Raw genomic sequence first — 15,710 nt, 5'->3', positions numbered from 1 at the left:
TTTCAACAAATATTATAATTAAATCACTTGGCATATGCAATTCATATTCACACATGATAACCGACATCCTATGGTGTCATGAAATTACTAAGTTATCTGCATTTGAAGGATATTAAATTTAAGACTAATAGATAAAAATTTAGGAATTAGTGCCTGGTTTTATTTCAAGCGCAAAACATATCAAATATAGCAAGAATTAAGCTTAAAGCATTAGGGTTTGAAAAACCAACCATTTGAAAAACCAAAGCATTAGGGTAGAAAAAGATAGATTAAATGAAATGTGTACTAAAAGAGAAATCTCCACAAAGTCCATTAGTATAAAGAACTTCCTATGATTAACCACAGCTTTTAGTCTTTTGGAATAGCTTTTGAGAACTCAAAGTAACCTCTATCCCATGGTTAAACATGAGAAGAGAACATACCAGAGTTCACTTGCATAGTTTACTTAAAAATTTACCTTCTAATATAATAAAAATCAGAACAAAATTTTAGATTTTAATGTATTTCAAAATACTTTATACATCTCTCTCTCTAAATAATTTTCCTTTCCAGATAAAAATGAAATGAACCATGTTTTGCATCCCTAATTTAATACTACTTTGGTAAATCAATATTTCAGAACATTTATAACAAGAGAACTATCAAATACTAATCATAAAATTTTATATATACAAGTATATCCTATAAAACATCACACTAGTGAATATTATTTCACAATAAGTTAATTCCAAAGCAGTCACAAAACCCCATCACAACATTATTCCAATTGTTATTATTTCTGTTATGTAATTAATTATCTAACATCTAGTTTTCTTATAATTGTTAAGATATTAGGTGAGATTCATTTTGTATATATCCATGTATGAAATTTTTTTATGATAAAATAAACATTTGCCTTTGTTTTCTAAGTTGCATATCTTCCATCACTCCTTGTATGTGGTCCACATTTTCTTTGTTTTCTATGGTTACATCTTTCCCATAGGCCCAGGATGCTTGATTAGAGATCTGATCCAAAAGACCTTGACCCTTTTCACGCAAACCTTGCAATCCCACATCTACAATAAAACAAAATTATTTTATCAAGAAGCGCTTCATGAAAAAAAGTTATTTAAGATCTTTGCATTTATGAAATGGATTCACTAAAATTACATGCTGCTAATTAAGTAATGCTATCCTTGGAATTCATGGTCGGGAAATGCTTTTAAAAATAATAAAAATAAAAAATATTTAAAAATGTCTTATCCTTTGGATATAGTTCAAAATAAATGAATTTTCTTTATGCCTAATAGAAAAAATTTCTATTTGGGTTAATAAGTTTTTTTTAATTGAAGTTCTTTCTAGGTAGGCATGTAATTACTCCAATTGGAAAAATATTAAAAACTTTTAAAACTATCATAAAGCTGCCAGTGTTTAAAAGTAGAACAACTTATGACATCACAAATAGAAAATTTTGGTTTTTTGGTCTTTTATAGCAATGGTATAAAAGTTAGAGATATGATAATGAATTTTCCCAGTAACTCAGCATGCTGAATACCATTTTTAAAAATGGATTTGGTAGATTAAAACTATTAGCATAAAATTATGGCAACATATTTTTGAAATAAGTATAAAAAGGAGTGACAACAATTTCTATTAAGTAAATGAACATTTATTATATAAGCATAAACTTTAGGGAATTTTTAATTTTGTCTGTAATAACTTTTGTTCCCAATAGTGTCACACATATAATAGATGTTTTGCTGACTTGAAATAAAATATCATGTTACCCTTTTTTGCCTAAATGTACAAATTAGAACATACATGTTACATTTTCAGTCAGTAAATATTTATTAAGGGCCTTTGTGCCTTTGCCCTGTAAAAAGTACTGAGAATACCAAGACAAAAATAAAGCAGTTCCTGCCTTCAAGAAGTGCTTACAATCTCTGTTGCAGAGAAATAACAGTTCTTTTTCTCAAATCCAGTTTTCTTTCCTCTCAATCTTCAACTTTTGAAAAAATTTTCCTGTAGCACCTGACATTACTAATTATCCTCTCTTCTTGACATTCTATTCTCTGGACTTTGGGATGCTGTTCTTTTAGTTTACTCTGCTGTCTCTATCCTTGTCAGTTTCTTCTTCTGCATCATAATTACGTTTCTGTCCCCTAAATGGGAATACCCTGCAAAGCTCCAAAGATCTTATCAGGTTCCATGGCTTCAAACAACACTCTCTATGCCCATGATGCTGAGATTTGGGCATCCAGTCTTGCATCATCATTTGTCTGATAGACAATTTAAATTGGAGATCTCAAAAAAAAATGTCCAAAAAAGTTCAAATCAATATTTTTCTGTCAAAATTTCCCATTCATTTTCTAATTTCCTTATTTCTGTGAAAGGCACCAACGTAGCACTATTGTCATCCAAATTGACATTTTCAGCATCATTCCAGGCTCCTTACTAGCCCTCACTCACGACTTCAGTTGCCAAATATTGCTACTTCTAGCATCTCTCATGTTTATTTCATTCTCTTTATTCACATAATCACCAACCTGGATTGAGTTTGCTTTCACATCCACAATGGACTATTCCAAATGCCTCCTAATAGTTCTCCCTATCTCAATTTACTTGTCTCCAATCCAACCTTCATGTGATTGCCAAGATATTTTTGCCAAAGTAGAAAGATGACCCTGTTACTCTTCTGCTCAACAGATTCCAAGGGCCATCCACTACCTCTAGGTAAAAAATACAAATAACTCTGTGTGTCATTTAAAAAAGTTTTACTACCTGGCTCCAACCCAGTTTTTCCTCATTGACTACTCCCTCCATACCCCAGTTATTTATTTTTTATTTATATTTATATGTACAAATGCCATTGCTCCTGATAGAAAATGTGAGCAGCTTCTGCTTCATTTTCACCTTTGTACCCTCAATACCTTATATAGTAGCAGATAAAGAATAGGTGTTTAATAAATGCTTGTTGATTGATGTGCACATAACTACACATACACATTATATATGCAAAGAAAATATAAGGCATTTTGGAAGAATGCTTGCAGCTAGGGGAATGAGGAAAGAGAGTAGTTGAGCTGAGTTTTAGTGTAAAGTTAAGATGTGGAGGTATAGTATATCTAAATTTTTATTTTGTTTTCTACATTCCTAGGAAAATGGTGTTTAAATTTTTAAAAACATATTAATGATAGTGAACTTTTTGGAACTATAAACAAACAAATCCCTATTTCTATGACCATTTTTTATTAAAAACTATATGTTTATATTCAATTTGATAGTATACATAAAACCAACTTTTACCTAATACTTTTGCATCACATACACATTCTATAATTTTACAAGAAAAGCAATAATGCAATGATATATTCTGTGATGGCAGATGAATGTTGATATTGCCCTGGTTAAAATTTTAGGGAATAATTTTTATTTTTTTATAGTTTACATATTTAGGATTATTTTCAAGAAAGACAAAAGCTCAATGGTGATTCTAAAAAATTTTAAAACATCATTTAGCCTATTATGTTTGAAATGTGTTAAGCTCACTACATGGTAAGATATGAAGTATACAATCTGACTGTATGCATAAGAAGTAATTTTTAAAGCAATGTTCTGAATCCTTTCAAATAATAAATTAATTTAGTTTGAGGAACTGTCAATTACTTTTCACTATTATTACCCTTCCCCACTACTTTCCTTCTCTAATGTCCATTATCTAGAACCTTTGGAGCCTATATAAGGCTGCAATGGAAGTTGAAATTTCCTATAAGAGGTAATTTAAGCAAGCACCTTTATTGAGTGACAAAAAACTTAAGTGAATTACACTAAACTCCTTTTTTAAAAAAAGTAAATGTTACCTGTGCATTCTTTCATAGTCGTGGGAAAGAAATAAAAGCAGAGAACCAAGCGAACCCTCACAAGGTTAGAATATAGTAACACAAAAATTCATTTATAAAACACATTACTGTTTAAACAGATTTACCACAAAGCATTTCACATCCATATACAGTTTGTACACACACTACAGAAAACTAGTTCATAATACATGCTAGAAGTAGCACCTGTAGATACAGAAGGGCAAGCAAGGAGATGACAGACTCAGTGAAGGCAAAAATGATTGAGCACCAAGGAAAAACCAATTGTCAGCACAAACCACAATTCCCTCCAGGGAACAAAATTATTTCGCCCCATTTTTCCTAATGTGTTCCCATGAAGCAATTCAGTCAGTATAAGTTGATTTACTGTCTAAGCATGGCAATATATATATATATATATAAAAAAGGAAACTTATGTTTCAGCATTTTTTAAATCTGCTTACCAACACTTTTCAGCTTCTCTTCAAGCAGTTTTAAAGTTTGCTGAATCGATGCTCCATCAGCTGGTGCTACATCTACGCACAACATCCCTAATAAGCCATCCAACTGCTGAGACAACTAAAGCAGAGGGACAGCAAAGAGATAACCCTGATGTAATCAGCATCTAATATGTTTAATGATTAATGAGGTGTATATATCTAATGCTGTTATTATAACTGCACTTGCAGTGACTAAGCAATTAAAAGACAAGTAAGAGCAATTAGAGCACATTACCCCAAACACAGAATACATAGATGCATGCATTAGGAAGACATATTGGTATTTCCAGGTCAGCAGTAGGTAAAAAGTTACTGAGGCTCAGACTTCAATTTATATTATATTAGAACATAAACATAACATAGTCATGATGAAATACATCTTTTGTGTTGAGATCTACACTTTTTATAACATTTTTAAAATCTTGCATGCATGCAGGACACATATAAAACAGTCTCCTTCTCCCCCACCCAAGAGACTTTGGTCCATGGTCATCACTTGGATATTATGGCATGTAAGAATGAAAGGGAAAAATAGCAGGCATGGAAACCAGCATAAATTACATGTACGCCTGCATGTAAGGTGTTTCAGGATGAACATCCATGAAAAGACTTACATCTTGAGCAACACCATGAAATTCAAGAGCTGCTTGTAACAGATTTTGCCTGAATTCCAGCTGACTAGCCTGGCGATAACAAACATCACTGAGCTGCTGTTGTAGGGATTTCAATTCAACAAGATCCTCTTCATCCCCAGCATTGAGAAGTGCTGCAATCTGCTGATTCAGCTCCACATACACGGCAAACCATTCCTGCAGATAAGAAGTTGCAATTGAAATTAAGCTGTTGAAGGATTATACTTTTTCATGACAAAATCTTTCAAAATCATATAAAATTTTTAAAAGGGAGGGGAAGTCCTGAAAGGCAGGGGAAAAGGTTGATTTAATTAGGCCGAATAATGCATTAACTAATATGTCCCCATCTAAAGCTGGCCTCTGAAAGATGTTTTAAATGTAGCTCATTACTTTCTTACACACCCAAATGATGTTTCTAACAGAATTTATCATGGAATTGCCTGTAGTACATTTGTTAATATTGCACAGAATTGGATGAATCAGAAATACATATTAAAAGAAAACATATCCATTTAATGAATGCAATGTTCTAGAATCACAGCTTTTGAGATGGAAGAAAACCTTAAAAATCATCTGAGCCCGAAGAGGCTCAGGGAGAGGCAGAAATGAGATACAGCAAGGGTTATTCTTAAGCTAGAAGAGGTGAAAGTATCTAATAACTCAATCTGTATAGATTTTTTTTTAAGCCCTCTAGAGAAATCATACAACTATTTCTGAGTAAAGAAGAAACAAAAGGTGAGGGAGCTTGGGATTATCTTTTTATTTAACTTTGACATTTCCAAACAGGAAAGACTGACCCTCTTAATGCCTAAACTTTAACATATTAATACCAGTTTTGAGGTATCAGTGACTAAAGAGCTAGAAAAAACAGGCTAATTACCTGGAGTGACCAAAATACTGTCTATGTACATGTACACATTAGAAACAAAATCAAAACAATATACCTTAACTGAATTCTGCTGTGGAGCTGATACCCTTCAACAGTGAGAAAGCTTCTGAATACTTTCATTATTTCCCATGACCTTTAAATACCACAAGTGGGGATGCTTCTTATAATTACCTAATTTTTGTTAAACAAACAGTACTTGCAGTCTGAATACCTGGCTTTGAATCTTAGCTCTTACTCTAGCTATATATCCTTAGGCAAATGCTTTTTACGATGCTGAACACTTGTGTCCTCACCTTCAAAAAAGCAATGCTAAAATTACTATCTTAAAAATCTGTTTGCAGGAAATAGCTTTGTAAATCTTATAGAACAATGGACATGGGAAAACCAGAAAAAAAGACGACAGAAACTAAGTATATATCAACATATTAACCAAGATAAGTTCAAAATGAGTATGTGATTTAAACATAAAGGGTGGTACTATAAGCAAATTAGGAGAGCAACAAATAGGTTACTTGTCAGATTATGGAGAAGAGAAGAATTTATGACCAAAGAAGAGATAGAGAGCATTACTAGATGAAATGAACTTCCTGTTTTATTTGACCAGATAAATTTTTACACATGTAGGGCTGAGGCAGGAAGGTTAATAACTTGTTCAACATCACACAGGTAGAAAGCCCCAGAGATAGGATTTGAACTCAGGTCATCTGATTTCAGAGCCAGAGCTCTCCACTTTGCCAAGCTGCTAATCCTGTCCTTTCATTCTAGTGCAATACTAAAACATTTGTTCAGAGCCCACTACATGTTGTGGACTGTGGCCTCCTAGTCTGTTTCTTAACCATTTAGCCCAGTGACCTAATTAGAGGAAATGATCAGTAAATGACTAAGTGCCGAGGACAGACAGGAACCTTGATGTGCATAGGTCCACATCAATGGAAGCACAGATCACACATGCTTGTTTTATTATACTAAATGATCCTGTGGTGGAAAAGTTTGCATTATAATATAGGAAACTTTAAAATATATTGAAAAAAAGGAAAAAAATGTCATTTGTCCATCAAATTCAAGTTCATAATAAAATGGAATCATATTTTGATATAATTTACTCCTATTCGTTTCAAGATACACTTCAATGACATCCTAGAGAAGGGAAGTGACTGAATATCTGGTCAAAAGTCACAGAAGAAAGCTTACTCAACTCTCAATAAATCTGAACTAGAAATAAATGAAACACACATGTCATACTCATAAACCACTAGAGCTAGAAAGAAAATGACAGCTATTTGGTCCAATTTCCTCATTGTAAAGAGGAAAAGACAGAGGTACATGCTTAGTATCAGAACAAAGACTAGAACCTGGGTCTCCTCTATTTTTCTTTCATCCAAGCTGCTGAAATCTGGCTTCTTAAAGGATGTAATGGAGGAGAGGAAGGGGGTCCTTTCTAAGCAATGGTCTGATCTGATGACCAATGTGTTTGCTTTCAACTACAACCTTGCCCCCAATATTTCCACTCCCTCCCCTCACTCCATTCCTATTTCCAAGGAGGAAAGTTTGAGAAGCGGGAAGGGTAAAAGAAACTTCAAGTAAGGGCTAAAGAACTATCTCCTTTCGGACACTTCCCCTCACCTTGGGAGATCATGGGAAAGGAGCCATTTCCCAGCCTGCTCCTGCTACCAAGAGTCTTAGCACCTGAACAATGGCTAATACTGTTAATTCTGAAGAGACTAGCTTGGGGGCCAAGGCCGGGACCAAACCACCCTCCCCACCTACAGCTACTTCACCCTTGAGCTCAGAACCCACAAGCCTTGGTCTCTTAGATTCTCTTTCTCTCTGTCCAATTCCATTTGGCAGTCTACTCTGAGAATCTTGTCTATCGAAACTCTCTATTACCCATCTGGAATGGTACCTCTCCAGACTGAGTCCTAAAGGTCCCATCCACACAGCTTTGATATCCACCATAGGACTGAGTTTCACTGAATGGTGACTGAGTAATAATTCATCTAACCTACTATCCTTTTGGTAGGAGCTGAAGCAATTTTGTAGGAACAGAAACTTGGGTGCTAGAAAGATATGCAGGAATAGCCATTGGCTGAGTTCCTATACAATGCTTAGAAGTGGGTTGTATTTTTCCTTCTGCAGAGCAGTCAGAGCACCCTCTTCTCCCTTTCACTCTCATCTCCACCATCTTCTCTTCCCTTCTTTCTCTTCAAAAGCCTGACCCAGAGTTTTATACCTCAAGGATTGGTCTGGCAGCATGTGGACCCTTACTTTAAGGGTTGTGGAGGCTCTTCTGGCTTTTATTTTAACTTTTAAGATAATTAAGACTGGTTCAAATTTTATTTCTACCATTTTTTCCCTTGGTCATTATTACATAAAATAATTAATGAGAAATAATATGGTTTAAAACAACAACAAGCAGAACCAATAGGAACTATCAAATTTATCTATAAAGTAAAATAACCTCTGGATATTTAATAATTGTCTCTCTAACTTACTTTTGCATAAAAACATTGCTAATGTTCAATATTCTATTTAACATTTATTAAGCATATACACTATACTTGGAAGATAAAATTAATTTTCAATGATGCAGAATATTCCATTTTGTTGACTTCAACTGAATCACTATAATTTGAAGAATCTAGCTGTATTATATTAAACATTTATAAATACTATCTGATTTATCCCTTTACACATTCAAATGTGAATTCTCCAAGTCTGTATGGAAGAAAATCCTTAGACCTTGAGGGGCTATTCTCTGTTCATTCTGCCAAACTTTATGTTACCACTGCTTGGATGTTATTTCATAATTCTTTTCCAAAAGCATATAGGGACAAAGAATTCATGTGCAGAACTGTTCTATTACCCATGGAAATATAGAAGGCTTTCATCAGGAACTTTATCAAATCCTTATCTGACTGAAGACTAAGCTCCAATTTTTTTCAGAAATACCACTCATTCTGTTTTCATTTTATATTATTTGAGGAGAGAAAATGAATTATTATTGCATCTCTGAGAAGAGTAAAATAGACTAAAATTGTGAAGAGCTATGTAATTAGAAATATGTTGGAAATAATGAAGAAAAAGCTATCTAGTAAGTTATTGAGTATTCGTATTTCCCTTTATGATAACCCTTAATTATTGATCATTCATGATTTGTGGGTATTTGTCAATAAAATAAGAAGTTCACAATTAATTATATGTAATAAGTTACACTGTAGTTTGAAGGAAAAAGAAATCTCACACTGTGTTGACTTTCAATCTCTTCATGTTTCTGCTGCAAAGCTTGTGAAGCTCTGATTGAATCACCTATTCCCCACTGTGTCCGTAGCTGTTCTGATCCAGGTCCTTCAAGCCAGTTTACAACCTACAAAAGAAAAAAAGTCTTAAAATTACCAAAAGCTATAAAAGTACTTCTCTAATGATTTTTTTCCCCAAGAACCTCTAAAATTCATTTTCCGTCAATAAAAACATGTATGTACTTCAGAACTACCAAAATATATACTGACATGGCTTTTAATATTTGACCTGAGGGGGAGAAAATGACTGTTCAATTGTAGGCTGTCAGTATAGTTAAAAATCCAATAGGATGAAAGGAATTTAGAATCCTTGTTTGTTACTTAATACATATAACATAAAAGATTTGTTTTGAACTGAGAGTATAAAGAAATGTAAGAATTTTTCCCTGCAAGCAACTTTAGATCATCCTATTTAACCTCATTTTCCAAAGAATAAGAAAGTATGAGCCCAGAGAGGTTAAATAAGTTTCCCAAAGTCACACATTATTTATAGAGTTAACTCTAGAAGTCAAATGTTATGAGACTCATAACTATTAGTAAATGAACTTGAATCACTGATTAAATTATCATAAATATGTAAATGACATAAAAATAGCTTCATTGTTATGGAGAAAAACTAGTCATACAAAAATATTAATTACTTAGATTGCTATGTTTCTAACAAAATAAACATTATTAAGACATTCTCCTTATAGAATTGTGCTAATGGACAGAAATTAATTAGTTTCATGGACATGAATTAATTTTTTATAATAACAATGGCTATACTTAAGATGGCTACCACTTGGAAAAGTAGTGTCTTTTTAATATTATGAAGTGCTACTGATTAGACATATTAAAACTACAAGTGGTAGAGAAATAATATGTGTGTATATCCTCTAAGTTTTATTTTATGTTATACTATATCTGCTCATTAATTAAACTGTTCAAGTACCTTTGCCTTCTGCTTTATTACTTGTAAGTAAAAATTATGTTTGGTAACATGAGTATAGAGGAGGAATTCTCTTTTTCCATTATTGGAGGCTGGTTAACATAAACACAAGTAGATGGCAAAAATCATCCCCTAAGAAATAAGTGGTCAAATGAACAAAGTTTTCAAATAGAAAATCAACAAGTATTAATAACCCAGATGAAAGAATGCTCCAAATCACTAATAAGAGAAACAAAAATCAAAACTGTACTGGAAGTCTCATTTAAAACTTTATAAACTGGCAAAAACAACAAAAGATAGGACCAATCCCTATCAGATGGGTTATGGGAAGATAGGTACTCTAGTGAATTGTTAAAGTTATGAACTATAACTATTTTGGAAAACAATTTACAATTATGCAAATAAAGTTAAAAATCTTTATAACCTTTTCACCCAGAGATTCCATTGCTAAGTTAATACTCTAAGGAGACCATAACCAATAACCAAAATATTTAGAGCAATATTTTTTTGCGATAGGAAAGAATTGTAAACAACTTAGATGCTAGTGATTGGGGAATGGCTAAATAAATTCTGTTACATAAATGTAATGGGATATTACCATGCTTAAAGAAATGACAATGCAATAAAGACAAAGAAGAACAGATTTGCACGAATTGATAAGTGAATTAAGAGCCAAGAAAACAATATACACGTCTACAACAATATAAAGAGACACACACACATACAGACAAATCAAAAGTAATGTTGTGAAATTATAAAGAATTAACAAGACTCAAAAAGAATATGAAAAGAAACTATCATCTCACCCCTCTGAAGAGGCAGTGATCCACAAATGTTATATACTATATCCATTTTCAGACTGCTTCAATATAGTGATCACTTTATTCTGAATTTTTCCCCTCTTTCTTTTCTTTTTGTCTGAAAAAATACTATTTGTTATATGGAATGAGTGGGAAAGGAAAGAAGAAAAATACTGGGAAAAACTATGGTTATATTAAAAAAATGCTTCAGTGAAAATATATTTAAAAAGAGAAATAAAAAGTATACAAAGACAATTCTACTAGAATATCTAGGTATTAGCCAGATAATTAAAATGAGCCTGGCATATGTACAGAAAAAAAACCCCTAAGTTTGGCAGTGAAAAAAGATGGTAAAACACATGTAGTGAGAATTGGTGGATTAAAATGGAGAAAGAAGAGTGCTGAGCTTAAAAGTCAGAAAGATCAAAGGCAAAATACTGCCTTACCCACTAAATAACTGTGGTACCCTAGGAAAGTCACTTAACTTCTTAGCCTCAGCCTCCTCATCTGCAAAATGGAGATAATAATAGTATTTGCCACACAGGGTCTTTAAATTTTTTTAAATTTTAATAGCTTTTTTATTTTTCAGAATACATGCAAAGGAAGTTTTCAACATTCACTTTTGCAAATCTTTTTGTTCCAAATTTTTCTCCCCCTCCCCCACACTCTCCCTCACACAGCAAGGAATCCAATATGGGTTATACATAGTCATCATGCTGTGCAAGGAAAATCAGATCAAAAAGTGAAAAGAGGAAAAAAAAAAACAAGCAACAACAACAACAACAAAAAGCTGAAAATATGATGCTTTTATCCATATTCAGTCTCCATAGTTCTCTCTCTGGATGCAGGTGGTTCTCTCCACTACACGTCTATGGAATAACCTTGAATTATCTCATTGTTGAAAAGAACCAAGTCATTATATAATCTTGTTGCTGTGTACAATGTTCTCTTGGTTCTGCTCACTTTATTTGGCATCAGTTCATATATGTCTCTCCAGGCTTTTCTAAAACTATCCTGCTGATTACTTCTTATAGAATAATAATATTTCACATTCACACATCATAACATATTCAGCCATTCTCCAACTGATGAGCATCCACTCAGTTCTAGTTTCTTGACATTACACACTAAAAAAAGGGCTGCTACAAATATTTTTGCACATATAGATCCTTTTCCTTTTTTTGATCTCTTTGGGACACAGATCCAGTAGAGACACTGCTGGATCAAAAGGTATGTACAGTTTGATAATCCTTTTAGCATAGTTCCAAATTGCTCTCCAGAATTATTGGCTTAATCCATAACTCCACCAACAAAGCATTAGTGTCCCAGTTTTCTCACATCCTCTCCAATATTTAGAATTATTTTTTCCTGTCATCTTAGCCAATCTGAGAGACATGAAATGGTGACTCAGAATTGTATTAATTTGCATTTCTCTAATCAACAGTGATTTAGAGCATTTTTCCATATGACTAGAAATGGTTTTAATTTCTTCCTCTGAAAATTATCCTTCCTCATATTCTTTGATCATTTATCAAGTGGGGAAAGATTTGTATTCTTATAAATTTGAGTCAATTCTCTATATATTTTAAAAATGAGGCCTTTATCAGAAACACTAAATGTAAACATTTTCTCTCAGCTTTCTGTTCTAATCTTGGCTTTATTGCTTTTGAATCCAATTCTCCCTACGCAACAAGAAAACTGTTCGGTTCTGCAAACATATATTGTATCTAGGATATACTGCAACATATCCAACATATAAAGGACTGCTTGCCATCTAGGGGAAGGGGTGGAGGGAGGGAGGGGGAAAAAAATCGGAACAGAAACGAGTGTCAATATAATGTAATTATTAAATAAAAAATTAAAAAAAAATAAAACTATCCTGCTGATTACTTCTTATAGAATAATAATATTTCACATTCACACATCATAACATATTCAGCCATTCTCCAACTGATGAGCATCCACTCAGTTCTAGTTTCTTGACATTACACACTAAAAAAAGGGCTGCTACAAATATTTTTGCACATATAGATCCTTTTCCTTTTTTTGATCTCTTTGGGACACAGATCCAGTAGAGACACTGCTGGATCAAAAGGTATGTACAGTTTGATAATCCTTTTAGCATAGTTCCAAATTGCTCTCCAGAATTATTGGCTTAATCCATAACTCCACCAACAAAGCATTAGTGTCCCAGTTTTCTCACATCCTCTCCAATATTTAGAATTATTTTTTCCTGTCATCTTAGCCAATCTGAGAGACATGAAATGGTGACTCAGAATTGTATTAATTTGCATTTCTCTAATCAACAGTGATTTAGAGCATTTTTCCATATGACTAGAAATGGTTTTAATTTCTTCCTCTGAAAATTATCCTTCCTCATATTCTTTGATCATTTATCAAGTGGGGAAAGATTTGTATTCTTATAAATTTGAGTCAATTCTCTATATATTTTAAAAATGAGGCCTTTATCAGAAACACTAAATGTAAACATTTTCTCTCAGCTTTCTGTTCTAATCTTGGCTTTATTGCTTTTGTTTGCACAAAAACTTTTTAACTTAATGTAATCAAAATTATCCATAATTTTTTTTAGTTCTTTTTGGACTATAAATTCCATCTTTATCCATAGATCTGAGAGGTAGATTATTCCTTATTCTCCTAATTTGTCTACAGAATCATCCTTTTGTCTAAATCATGAACCCATTTAGCGGCTGGTCAATGCCTATTTTCTGTCATACTATTTTCCAGTTTTCCCAGCAATTTTTGTTGAATAGCAAGTTCTCATTCAAAAAGCTGGAGTCTTTGCATTTATCAAATACAAATAGTAGAATACTATTTGACTATTGTCTTGTGAACCTAATCTATTCTACTGATCAACTACTGCCTTTCTTAGCCAGTACCAAAAGTTTTTCATGACTGCTGCCTTATAATACAATTTTAGGTTTGGTATAGCTAAACCATCTTCATTTGCATTTTTTCATTAATCCCCTTAAAATTCTTGACTTTTTGTTCTTCCAAGTGAATTTTATTAGCAGCTCTATAAAATAATTTCTTGGCAGTTTGATTGGTATGGTATTGAATAAGTTAATTTAGGCAGAATTAACATTTTTATTATATTAATTTGGCCTAACTATATACACTTGATATTTTTCCAACTGTTTAGATCTAACTTTATTTGTATGGAAAGTGTTTTATAATTGAGTCCATATAGTTAATAGCTTTGTCTTGACAGGTAGAATACTAAATATTTTATATTATCAACAGTTATTTTAAGGAATTTCTCTTTTTATCTCTTGCTGCTGAACTTTGTTGGTAACATATAGAAATTCCTTAATGGTTTCTTGAAAGATGTTTTCTAGACTCTTTTTTTAAAATTGTATGTTTCATGTGGTCCAATAATTCTTAGATTCTTTCTTCTAGACCTATTTTCCAATTCAGTTGTTTGTCCAATGAGTTATTTTACATTTTCTTCTATTTTTTTCATTTTTTAAAAAATTTTATTTGGTTCTTGATTTCTCACTGAATCATTCACTTCCATTTGGCCAATTCTAATTTCTAGTGAATTATTTTCTTCAGTCAGTTTTTTAAACTCTGTTTGTATTTGGCCAATTGTGCTTTTAAAGGAGCTGCTTTAGTCAATTTTTGTGCTTCCTTTTCCAAAGTATTGGTTCCCTCCCCGCCAAACTTTCATAACTCCCCTACAATGTCTCATTTCTTTTCCCCATTTTTCTTCTGTCTTTTAAACGCCTTTTTGGATTCTTCCAAAAGAGCTTTTTGAACTGGAGACCAGTTCATATGCCCTTTTGAGGATTCATCTGCAGGCACTTTTGCAGTCCTCTTCTGGGATGTTGGGCTGGTCTTCCCATCTCCATAATAGCTCTCTATGGTTAGAGCTCTTTTTGCTTTTTGCTCATTTTTAAAGATTGAAGTCTCCTCTTAGGGTACAGGAGAGATTGTCCTGAGCTTCCTCTGCAGGGCAACGGGGCTTCTCACTGACTGAGATGGGGCCAGTGCTGCAGGTTTCCCCACTATGCTGAGTAGCTAACCAAGTCCCGCCTGTTATGCTGAGGTTGCATTGAAGGTCTCACTACTGATCCTACCTTCTGAACCGGACAGAATAACTGACACTGCTAAGTTTTGGCTGAGAATCTCCCATGAGATTCCTTGTACCAGGCTTCCCCACTCCAGACCTCTCCTTGTCGTGTCCACACCGGCTGCGTCCCCCCTGCCCAATTAAGGCAGACCTTTCTTAAAGTTTTTCCCAAGATATCATAAGATGGAAAATTATTTGGATTCAAATCTTGTTAGATAGATATAAAGAGAATTTACCAAGCTGATGGCTGAGAGAAAATCATAAGGCATATGCATATTAATTCTATTACTTTTTAAAAATTTAATGTTTTCTATCTTCTATCTATCTTTCTATCTATCTATCCATCTTGGGAGAGAATACTCCTTAATTTCAATTTTTCCTTAGTCTGTTGGTCAAGATCTCCTACTTCTGCTACTGCTCTTTTGTAGGCAATGCTTCTCACTCCTCACAAAATAAAGGGAGGCTGAATACAGGACTCCCTTTCCTTAAAAATATGTGTTCCTACAGTAATAGAATATACCCTTTGCTCAAGTCCTTTCTTAAACAAGAGGTAGAAAAGAGAATATGGTAATAGTTGGTTTTCATCCTTCAACATTTTAAAATCAAACTATACAGAACAAATTCTAAACAAACACACATAGGCATTTCTTCGATTTTATCACTGCTTATCTTTGTAGATCAAGAGTTCCTCATCTATTACTTACATTATTCATTCAGAATTAAAAATAGTGAAATG

At 33.2% G+C, this 15,710-nt stretch overlaps 1 protein-coding gene across 1 annotated transcript in view; it reads right to left on the bottom strand.

The window, feature by feature from the left end:
- Positions 1-15,710, bottom strand: part of SESTD1 (SEC14 and spectrin domain containing 1) — a 105,932-nt gene that overhangs the window by 16,952 nt on the left and 73,270 nt on the right. Inside the window, exons 11-14 of the mRNA XM_051986118.1 lie at positions 9,099-9,221; positions 4,951-5,145; positions 4,301-4,415; positions 896-1,055 (exon numbers count right to left, since the gene is read on the bottom strand). Coding sequence (XP_051842078.1) covers positions 896-1,055; positions 4,301-4,415; positions 4,951-5,145; positions 9,099-9,221 — 593 coding nt within the window. The remainder of the gene's footprint in view (positions 1-895; positions 1,056-4,300; positions 4,416-4,950; positions 5,146-9,098; positions 9,222-15,710) is intronic.

The sequence above is a fragment of the Antechinus flavipes genome, chromosome 3, assembly GCF_016432865.1.
Source record: "Antechinus flavipes isolate AdamAnt ecotype Samford, QLD, Australia chromosome 3, AdamAnt_v2, whole genome shotgun sequence".
Lineage (NCBI taxonomy): Eukaryota > Metazoa > Chordata > Mammalia > Dasyuromorphia > Dasyuridae > Antechinus > Antechinus flavipes.
The sequence above is the reverse complement of the archived record's forward strand: the minus strand, read 5'-3'. Positions and strand labels throughout refer to the sequence as shown.